This window comes from Eubalaena glacialis, chromosome 2 (assembly GCF_028564815.1).
Source record: "Eubalaena glacialis isolate mEubGla1 chromosome 2, mEubGla1.1.hap2.+ XY, whole genome shotgun sequence".
NCBI classification, from domain to species: Eukaryota; Metazoa; Chordata; class Mammalia; order Artiodactyla; family Balaenidae; genus Eubalaena; species Eubalaena glacialis.
In genome coordinates, this window is record NC_083717.1 from 173,064,797 (window position 1) to 173,076,960 (window position 12,164).

At 35.1% G+C, this 12,164-nt stretch overlaps 1 protein-coding gene across 1 annotated transcript in view; it reads right to left on the reverse strand.

The window, feature by feature from the left end:
* CEP128 (centrosomal protein 128) overlaps nucleotides 1-12,164 on the reverse strand; it is a 440,326-nt gene that overhangs the window by 52,145 nt on the left and 376,017 nt on the right. Inside the window, exon 21 of the mRNA XM_061182773.1 lies at nucleotides 1,071-1,094. Within this exon, the coding sequence (XP_061038756.1) occupies nucleotides 1,071-1,094 (24 nt within the window). The remainder of the gene's footprint in view (nucleotides 1-1,070; nucleotides 1,095-12,164) is intronic.

Below are 12,164 nucleotides of genomic sequence, written 5' to 3' on the forward strand. Positions count from 1 at the left end.
TTTTAAACACAAAATATGCATATTCAATATTTGCATCATACTCTCCATATAGCTTTAAATACCTCCCCCTGTATATAACAGCGTGTCAATATTTTCTTTTTGAAAATATGACTTTTAATGGCTGAATAATATTTCATCGTAAGGTGGTACCATAATTTATTTTACCATTCTTTCAATTCACGTGGTTTTCATTATAAAAATGTTTATTTATAAAGTAATTAACCATGTTTTATAAAACTTGAGAAACAAAGAAAGGAATATCACAGCCCTAATTCTTGTCTAACAAGTCACTATTATAAGATTTGCTTGCTTCTATTCTTTTTTTTATACACCTATCATCATATGTTATCATTAAAGTACATGTAATTTTATATCTTGAATTTGTTTCCATTTAACATTATATAAGAAACCTTTTCCAAAATCATTGTGTCATGCTGGGTGGAAATTTCACAGTTTATCTAACCATTACTTTATTGCCGAACAATAAGTCGTCTCCCCTTTCTTTCTATTTAAAAATGTATATCATTTTCCAGTAAATATTGCAAGCATGTAATCTTTATATATTTGCACTTAAAAAAAATGATTTCCTAATACCAGATTCCTGCAAGTAAGGTTATTGAAAAAAAGGCTAACCAGCTTTTATCATTATTTGGATATTGTAAAAAAAAAAAATGTTGACTGTCTGCCCTTCAAAGTATAAATAGCATCCTCATCTCAGTTTCTTATCAACTAGTCCTTTCAGTGATTGGGAAATACAGAAACAAATAAACATAATTACATTTAAGCTAATTATGTTTTCCATAAATTAGTGCATAAGGGCATCACCTGTCTTGAGAGAGCAGTGACCACTTAAATACACACATGTTTTTAAATTTTTTTTTTTTTTTTTCATTTTAAAAGTTTGTATCTACATACCTTTCTGGTATAGTTTAGCTTACTTTCCCCTTTGAATCTTAGATGTAGTTTTAGAAATGCTTTCCAGAACTGCTTCCTTTGGGGAGTGCTCTGAAATCCACATCAGGACACAGCAGTAATCCTGATAGAAGGAGAAAGAAAATGCCCCAACTTACCGTTTCTAACTCATGTACACGGTCCTGCAAATAAAGCATAATACATAATTATTAAAACAAAGCTATAAAAAATCATTTCAAGTTTACTTAATTTTTAGATTTTCTATTTATCCTCTATTAACAATAACATTTAAAAAATGTAAAAAATGAAAACTCCTACTCAGGATAATCTCTCCAATAGAAAAATAGTCATAAAAGAATCACTTTTCTCATCTCAACTAGTGTTAGGACTATAAGGTTTAATTTAATAGTAAATACCATAAATTCAGACATAGTTACTAAGTGGAATAGATTTTATCACTTTTGCATTGGTAAAATTACTTACCTATTTAGTGAAATATAACTATTAGATCTGAATATATGAACCACTAGACAATAGTAGTGATTTAAAAAAGGAATTTAGCACATATACCAGCTTTCAATTATGTATACAGCACAAAGTATGCTCTCATAGGAAGTAAAGTTCAGACATAAGAATGACTTCACCAATTAAAATTAATAAGTACATTGTTAATTGAAACAAGGCAGGAAAAGTAAATGAGAAAGATATGTCACATGCAGCCAATCCTGAACCCAGATAGGTCTTCATTACCTACAGTATCTTAGAAGGTTTCATAGAAACACTGGTTTTAAAAAGAGTCATTGATAATATCGCTTTAAAAGCTAAATGATTAAGAATGCTTTCATTCTTAATCCAACAGCTGTGTTCTCAACTCTTCCCAGAGCTAACAGCTACATACTAAAAGTTTTTACCAAAAAAAAAAAAAAAAAGCTGACTTTGAGAGAGAGGAGACTGAAAATTCAAGGAAGTGCAAAGCCATCCTTTTTACGAGGGTCAAGGCCATTTTTCTTTCTATCCTTTCATTTTAAGTAGTTGGAGGAGATACATAAAATCTGGATTTTTAAAAATTAAATTGTTTGCGCTAAGAGGGAAAGGAAGGAAAATGATGCAGAGGGCCATTCAGCTCAGATCTCTGTGACCGTACAGAGACTGACAGAGACCCATGACACTTAGGAGCATAAACTTGGCTCTCCCCTGCATTCTCCCAGCTTCACCTAACACACAGAGGCCTTGCCTTTGAGGACTTCTGCAACCCAGCCTTCAATACTCAGACTGCGAAACTGGGTTGAACATTTCTGCCTCTTTAAATATTTGGCTATGTGGGCACAAGTTAAATGAATATATTATGCAAAATCAGCCCAAAGCAGACTGTTTTTAGCAATATAATCTATTTAATTACATTTTGTTGGCATACTTGAGAGAACCTCACCCTCGCCCCCATAATTTTCATAAAATAACTGCTATTTTATTGGTGACTTGTGTACTGTCACATTTGAGTAGCTTGTAATAAATGCATATAATGCCTCAAGGGGGCTTTGATCTGTTCTTACCAGGCATCTTATTCACAGTGCATCTGGGACAAAATCATTCAGCAAAGCGTTATCATCACTTGCAGACTGAACAGAACCTCATTAGACAGTCTTTGGGCAGTATCGCATTTATATGAACCATCTTGGAAGGCTGAAAATATTTACAGCCACTATTTGGGCCTTAAGTTTTCCCCACACCATGTACCTATGGGGCTCATATTATTTAGAATTAGCACATATTTTAAAAGCACACATACAGCTGGTTTGAAATCCGTGACTTCATATGATGCCAAAATAGTACAACTGAATTAAATTCCATTTTAATTCATAGCTCACTGTTTGGTAAAGATAAACTGATATAATTTATGTATTAGTGCCTTCATTTTACTTAAATATTTGTTACAGGATTTTAAAATACGCACTGTCATGGACTACATGTTTGTGTCCTCAGAATTCACGCATTGAAACCCCAATCCCTAATGTGATGGCATTTGGAGATGTGGCCTTTGGGAGGTAACCAGGTCATGAGGATCGAGCCCTCATGGGATTAGTGCCCTTATAAGAAGAGACACAAGAATGCTTGCTTCCCTTTCTGCTCTCTGCCAGGTAAGGGAATAAGGAGAAGATGGCCATCTACAAGCCAGGAAGAGGTCCCTTACCAAGAACCGAATCTGCCAGCACCTCGACCTTGGACTTGCCAGCCTCCAGAACCGTGAGAAATAAATGTTTGCTGTTTAAGCCACCCAGGCTACAATAATTTGTTATAGCAGTCCCAGCTGACTGAAACATATGCCTAGCCTATAAGGCTAAAACGCAAATGGTCAAAAAATCTCAATTTCGTTAAAATATAAAGATCAATAATCTATTTCAATACAATTTACTTATGTCTGTCTATAATCTACTCCATTCCAAAATGGTACTGAGATAGCTTTCAATGAAAAAATATATATGTTAAGAAAATGAGAAAATTAGGGAAACAAGAAATTCAGTTCATTAGCCTGAAATTTAAATAATTCAATTTGCCAATCAACAACAGCTAATAGGATACCAGTCATTGTTGCCAATTAGTGAGCTCTGTCTAAACTGCAGTTTTTTTGGCCTTAATTGTAGACCATAAATAAAAAGAAACTACTCCTAATCTTTATGAACTTATTAACTTGCTTTTTTTTTTAACATCTTTATTGGAGTATAATTGCTTTACAATGGTGTTAGTTTCTGCTGTATAACAAAGTGAATCAGCTATCTGTATACATATATCCCCATATCCCCTCCCTCTTGCATCTCCCTCCCACCCTCCCTATCCCACCCCCTAGGTGGTCACAAAGCACCGAGCTGATCTCCCTGTGCTATGCAGCTGCTTCCCACTAGCTATCTATTTTACATTTGGTAGTGTATATATGTCAATGCTACTCTCTCACTTCGTCCCAGCTTACCCTTCCCCCTCCCTGTGTCCTCAAGTCCATTCTCTATGTCTGCGTCTTTATTCCTGTCCTGCCCCTAGGTTCTTCAGAACTTTTTTTTTTTTTTTTTTTTTAGATTCCATATATATATGTTAGCATACGGTATTTGTTTTTCTCTTTCTGAGTTACTTCACTCTGTATGACAGACTCTAGGTCCATCCACCTCACTACAAATAACTCAATTTCATTTCTTTTTATGGCTGAGTAATATTCTATTGTATATATGTGCCACATCTTTATCCATTCATCTGTCGATGGACACTTAGGTTGCTTCCACATCCTGGCTATTGTAAATAGTGAGGCAATGAACATTGTGGTACGTGACTCTTTTTGAATTACGGTTTTCTCAGGGTATATGCCCAGTAGTGGGATTGCTGGGTCGTATGGTAGTTCTATTTTTAGTTTTTTAAGGAACCTCCATACTGTTCTCCATAGTGGCTGTATCAATTTAAGAAATGTATTGTGAAATTTAAATGGTTGAAGTTGACTTCTTTTTTGGCAGACAAGGTTATTATAATTCTGTATATAAAAGAATTAGGCTACTGCAAATTCCTATTCTCAAACAAAATATTTGCATACTTCTGCTCATGTTCTTATCATTAAAATAGCCAGTAACTTAAGCCAATATTGTGGCACTGATACAGTCTATGAAAACACATGCCAGTATACGTCCTGGAATGAATATATAATTATACCAAAATATATTCTCCCTATCCTCTCCCACTCTTACTATAACTGCAACTGTAGTGTTTTGTTGTTGCTGTTTAATCTTCAATTTATTTTCATTTCAACAGATTTTATCTTCAAGCTCAGCCTGCAGGTTCAGTATTCTCCCTCCTCTCCCACCACATACACACTCCTAAGGTTAGATCCCAAAAAGAAAAGAATTGCTAGGTTATTGAAAGGGGGGAGAGTAGGTGAGAGGAGTAGAGGGGGAAGACAGAAGTAATGAAGTAATGAAGACACTCTCAGTATAATCATGCAATTTCAGGTGGTTTTAATAAATCAGTGGTTCTTATTTTTGTAGCCATGGACTTTGAGAATCTTTTCCCCAGGAAAATGTACACTATACACAACACACAGAATTTTGTATATACTTTTAGGGGAATTGCAGACTCTCTGAAACCCACCCATGGGCCTCCAAGTGCTTTTACTCCAAACAAAAACACTTGAAATAAGATGTAAGAATTATTTTATTAGACCAAATAATTTATTTTAAATAAATTATTTTATTAGGCCAAATAAACTATTTTATTAGACCAAATCTATTTATTTCTCCTGTATGAAATATTTCTGGATAACAAGGAAAGAAACAATGGGGAGTGGAAGGTTAAAAATCGGAGGAGAAATTTCCTTCAAATATTTTGAAGAAAAAAAGCTCTTAGGGAAAAAATATGTTTTATCGTTATCAGTTTTTTGTGATTGGAGAGTCCCTTTCCCACTATTTTTTAGTGCTATTTAAGATGGGGAAAGTCTAAGAAAAACCTAAAATGGTAACAATTATTTTAATGTTTACTCTTAAGGATTATACATACAGTCACTGCATAGTCCTTGAGTTACAATGAAGAGTACTAGCTGTTATTATCAGTGTGAATATTACATACCATTTCTAAATGAAAACAATAATGCTAGAAATCACATTTTAATTTATTCTGGGCTTGACAGATCGAGTAAGGTGAGTTATATTTTTGGGAAGGACAATAGCACATGCACTATAAAAAAAAGACGTATGTTAACTTTTTATCATGAGGTTAGTAACCTGTCTTGAGCTGTATATATTCCTTTGCTACTTGGTCACAACGGGGCGTACATTAGAGTTTATGAATAAACCAAAGCAAATTCATTAGTATCATTGGAGATGGGAACATATTTGTAGGCTGTTAGGAAATGAACGCTAAGTGGAGAGTTGGTATCTGAATCCTTGGTCATTGACAGTTTATTTGACTCAGCTGAGCCAATCAACTAGCCACATTGGTTCATCCATCCCATCTAAGAGATGAAATAGAGGCTCACAGGTCTGAATACTCAGAGTTCTCTGCCCCTGATAAGTAGAGCTGTACAGGTCTAGTGACTTTATCACAATAATGCAGCATTTTCCAAGAATGCTTTAAATACATCCATTAGCATACAAAAAAGCACAATACTGGCACAAAAATATAATGAAAGTCTCTATTGCTTCCGAGTCTAAGAAACATTACAAGCATAGACTAATTCTGGAAACTTCTCTGTACTGAAGGGCCATGATGAACATATAATTTTCAAAAAGAAAACCCACAGTGAGGACTCCCTCTCATCACTGTTCTAAATGCACAAAGCCTGTTTTCTGGAAGAAAAATCCACTCAGCTTCACCCAGAGAGACCACTGCAGGGCATTTTTCCTGTCAATGTTATCTTGGTTTAATCAACACTCACACTTTACCTGCTGCTTCGTACATGAAGGTTATAAAATGAAATGCATTTTTCCTCTATGCATTTCCACATGACAACCCATTACATTTAACAAATTGTCAATCATTTTTTAAAATAATTCAAAGAGTTAGAAATAATTTCAAATGCATTCGTTTCCACACTTCAAGATATTAAAATGAAAGAAAAGGAAAAGGCTTCTATTAACCACCACAAAAAAAGATCAGTGTTTCATAGAATCATTCTAAAAAATTAAAACAAAATAGATAAAAATCGTAAACAACCTCAATGTTGCAACACCAAAAAAAGTTTTAAAATATAGTGTAAGTTGGCTTTGAATACACACATAAGTCAAAGATCTGTACATAAAATTGCATGTTATCTATTAAAAGTCAAAGTTACTCTATATTTTAAAAAACTTTAGAATCAATGACTTTAGGGCAGCATGCAGTGCTTTCCCATCATCTGGTGTTCAATTTAGCCATCATTAGATACTTCCGGTCAATCTTTGTTAACTCATTTCACTAGCTGCTTATGTGCCTTTTTCAAATAATCTACTTCAGGGTTCAAAATAACAAAACAGAAATGCTGAAAAGAAAACCACAACAAGGCATCAGGATTTTACCTAAAAAGTCGTCAATAAGAAAACCCAACATTTGAGTTATCAAGAAAAGCCAGTTTAAAGGTACGTATTATTTCCTAGCCTAGTAATGATCCTTGTTATCTACCTTTCACTTGGGGACTGGAAAATCAGAAGCAGAAACAATGACAAAATTTAAGAACAAAGCCGAAGTGTGTGCTCCACATTTCTGATCTGTTCTCTCATCCACTACCATTGCCAGATAGGGACCTGAGGCAGCCAGTTTTGCTTCTGTAGCTTTCTTCTGCTGTATTCTCAGGCTGGCGGTGTGGTTTGCGGTATTGTTATGAGGCCACTGCTAACTACTGCACTTCCATTCAGTACTATTCAGGAAAGGCTGAGGTTGCACTCACACTGAAGTGGGACGTGTACATGGGTTTGCGGAGCAGGGAATACAAGTGGGGTGAAGGAGGAAAATGAAGAGAAAGCATGGAAATGGGGCTCTGTTGGTTTGTTTCAACAGATTTCACACTGGAAAATGCAGCCAGAAAGGCTAGGTAAGGGTTTTGCTTAAAATCCCTGTAAGCATTTCTAGTCAACAGTACGAAACTAATACCAAAAAATAAAAATCTCAGATTTACCCTTTATATTTTAGAACACAAAGCAAGGCAATGAGATTTCGTCCCCCTGCCCCCCCCCTTTAAAATGAAGAATCACTGTTAAGTTTCTTCTTTAATGCGCAATGTAATACGGTGCGTAGGTGTGCGCCTGCAGGATAAGACTGCAACCCAAATGAAGGGCAAAAGACAGAATTATCTTTCTGCTGGTACTGCTCAGTGCCACAGTGAAACTGCGAGTAACAGGTAACAAAAGTTCAATGAATGACATCTAGACTGGAGAACAACTAAAAGTTATTTGCAGATAATATAAAGGCTACGATCGTGGTTAGGGGTAATGCAAATGATAACCAATGTAATTTCAAAGATTGCCCCCAAAAGAGATGCAGGAACAGGAGTTGAGTAGCAGGGGAAAAAGCTAACAACCCAGAAACCAACACACCATATTTTTTTTCAAGGATTTACACTTTAAGAAGTAACGTACATGTCTCCAGTTGTGAGGCCTGTCATATATCAGCTGAATATGCTCTGAACTCTTATGCAAATCATAGTGCAGTGGTGATTATGGCATAATTTATGAGTAGGTTTGTGTCATGCATAACTTGTGGAAAACAATTGGGTATGCTTTTTTTTGTTTTCAGGGTGTGTATCTGACTGTCACCAAACATAGCTGATCTAATGAGACTCCCTGAGGCTAACATCTCCTTTGTTTCCCTCAAGTGTACACATCTCTTGGGTTTCCAAGTGAAGCATGTTCACAAGGAAACCCATATAATCACAGAACCCTTTGTCTCAAGCTCCTTCCTCTTGAATATTTGAATTGCAACACTTGATTGTTGACTATTGTGCATGTCACATGGCTGAGTCATTAAATGGCAAAAGCAAACAGTCCACCTTGGGAATTAAATTGTAATTCCAATAATCCACATCCTAATTTACATGGAAAGTCATTTACTCAATTCTTTTCAGGAATTAAAACATAAGGAACATTATATTAGATACTCTCCTTTTCACCCTCATTCCCATATTCCTTCTGCGGGCTACTGCGTACAGTTCTCTCTCACCATTCTATACAAAGAGAGAGGCTGCTGCTCAGAATGAGTGATCAAGGCATAAACAGATTGTTTTAAAATAATGTATTTGGCTGACATAACTCAGGCTTTTCTTGCTTCCTAATTCAGTTTGACTCAGCTTAGAATTATTACTAACCTCCATTTTGTAATATACAAGTACAGGTAGAAAGGGAAAGGTGATTACAGGATTTAAAACTAGCCTTAGATTATATGCACTCTGATAATCAATGGTGCACTATTCTTAGTATCTACAAAAACCCAACAACTTAGTTTTCAGTTGAACTTCTGGGAAGCATACCTGAAGGCTGACTTACCCTGTATGTCCTGAAATAAAGCAGATGTATTTTGATTATTCAGTTCCAAATATCCTAAATATTTTACCTATGAAATACTTAACTGCTTTTTCTTCAAATTGAGCTTCATTCTGATTTCTCATTGCGGTCTGACTAGCATCTTCCGAAGGTGGCATTTTAAATAGTAGCTTTGGCTGTTTAAGAGAGATGTGAGTAAAGAAAAAGAGTTGGAAAGCTCTTGTCTACTTAAAGCACTATAAATAGTAATAGCTATAAAAATAACACCAATAGGACCATAATAATTTCTAATGATTTTTAAAGGACCTTTAAAATGTTCCTCCAAATAACTGTTTACCCAACTAAGGTCACAAATTTTAGGGAAATCATTATTTGAAATTTAAAATACTTTACTCTTCAGGATTATAAATAAAGAATAGTGATTCATTTCAAAATATCTCCAATTGTCTGGCTTTCAAAATCATCCCAGGAAGTAACTGATCCTAAATTTCAGAGTCTATGAAGAAAGGAATAAATAAGATGTGAGCTTCTTAACAGACGCACCTGGGCAGTTTTAGCCAGTAATGAAAGCTACTTTTAACACTCACAACCTTACCTGTGGATAATGGCCCACTAATGGAGTGTGATTTTAGGAGTTCAGGAAGGTCTGACTGATTACCCAAAATTATAGTTTCCTTCTATTTGCAAAATTATTTAAAATTCTACCAACAGAAATTTATTCTTTGAGGAAGAACTCAAAAATTTACTCTTTGACTCTCCCCACTCCAGTTCATCTTTCAAAAGACAAACATTCTTGAGACAGATAACCATTAAACTGTAGTTCATTCCAAGGCAGGGTTCAGCGAAGTACGACAGTAGGTCACTCCAACCTGCTGCCTGTTTTTATAGGTCCGCCAGCTAAGAATGGTTTTTACATTTTTATGTGGTTGAAAAAAAAAAGTCAAAGTAAGAATAATACTTCATGACGTGAAAATTACATGAAATTCAAATTTCACTTTCCATAAATAAAGTATTATTGGAACATAGCCCACTCATTTCTTTACATATTGTCTATGGTTGTTTTCATTCTATGACGTCAGAGATGAGTTGTTGGGTGAGAGCATATGGCCTGTAAAAGTGAAAATATTTAGATACTGGTCCTTTACAGGAAGTCTGGCAACCCCCTTTTCTAAGATATTGGTGTCCTATAAGAATTACTTCCGGCCTCACAGAGGTCACCCTGTAGGAAACCCTGTACGTTTCTGGAAGCAGAGGATAAGGTGAGACATACTGACCAGGGATAAAAAAATAAAATAAGAACCAGAAAATTTTTACCCAACTTTTAAACTTTAAAGCAAAATTTAAAAGTTGTATGTTCGTAAATACATATGCCCAGAATATAAACCATTCCTCAGGCCATATACGTTTCTTCCTTTTGTCCTTTGTTCCTTTTATCCATTATTTTTTCTTTCCTTCCAATTTCTTTCCCTACATCATTGCTTCCTTCCTTTCTTTCTCCCTCCCTCCCACTCATTTATTCATTTAATTAATTCATCCATGTTTACTGACACAGACACTATGATAGACACCGGGTACACAGTTATTAACAAGAAAGATAAGGTCTCTCTGCTTTCATGGAGCTTACATTCTAAAGGAGAAGACAAGGACATAAATAAAGAAGACACCCAGGAGCTATGATGGGGGGTAAGGGCAGAGGTTTGCTTTAGACAGGTTGATCAGGTTAAGTTCTCGCAAAGAGGTGACATTTGAGCTGAAATCTAAAGGATGAAAAAGAGCTGTCACCGAAAGAGTTAAGGGAAAAGCATTACAGAGAGAGGGAGTAGCAAAGGCAAAGGTCCTGGGACAGGAAAGAATTTGCTTAGTTTAAGGAACAAAAGGGACAGTGGTACGTGTGTTGTGGTTGTTAATGAAAACATTCCTTTAAATTACCAGTATCATAAAAATCAACACCATTTATTAAAAGCTTATTATTTGCAAAAATTGTATTGGGTGCTTCTCACATATGTTCTCATTTAATGCTCACAAAAACTCTCAACAGGTGAAAATTACTAACTTCATTTAAGTCAGAGAAACAGACTTCAAAGATATATGTATTGAATTGTACATTGTGATTAAATGTTGGCAGTTAGACTGTAATCCAGGTCCACCTGACTCAAAGGAGTCTACATTAACTCTGAAAGACAAATAAAAGGTCACATTAAAAAAATGTGTGTGTGTTTGTTTATTTAATATGTTGACAAAATGGAGTAGTGAAAATACCATATGCTGACAGAGCAGTTTTATGAGCAAAGAGCCAATAAATGCCAATATTACCACCAGGGCTATTTTTATGTGTGTGGTAGAGGTTAGAGGATATACTGGAAAACTGTTCTGGAGCCTTTTCTCAAAATTACACATGCCAGAAGAGCATTCCAAAACCTTATTTTTAACAGATGTCATGTGACAGTGTAACAAAACACATACTATATCACAACAAAATTTAATGTTCAAATAAAAACCATTATTTGTACACATTTTTATATTTATTTCAGTATATAATAAAAAAGATTATATTTTTGGCATATGCCTTTCTTAAGTAAGTTGCAACTCCCTCTGACTTCTGGGTCTGACATTAGGCCAGCTGAAACACACACAGTCAACACCACTGGGGAAAGAGCAGAAGAAAGGATAAAGGAGAGCAAAGATCTACACTTAATTAGCGGTGATGTTGTGCAGTTAAATGGCACCTCTATTGTGCTGGTCTCCCAGTTCTTTTAGATCTGAGCTGCAGGAGATTAGTTTCATCACTGAGCTCATAAATGGCCTCTTTGCTCCACCCCTGTTTCATTCGTGACAAATTTATTAGTTCTTTCTAACAATGAAATGAGAACCAGGGATTTCAATTACCACCAGAATGTAGTAAAGGCATGCAGTCCCCTGCAGGTAGTATTTTTCTATTTCATTTTATGGGCAAATATAGAAACATTGTTAACAGACATTAAATGTTATTTATTAGCATGCTAATAAGCCTTCACACTTTTAAAAGTAAACATTAAACTTCTAACAAATTAAACTTAGAATAGTAAGTGTAATGCAGATACTCTGGAAAAGGAATGCACTTCAGAATTAATTTTTTAAAACCAAAATAATCACTGAGTATGATAAAAAGACAAAGATATAAGAGGAGATGCTTATTAGTCATTCTTTCAGCTCAGTTTAGTTTTATCACCTTTTGCACAATTTAAAATTTATGCACACGTTTTCAATGTTGCCTTTAATTTTTGCCAGAATATTTTG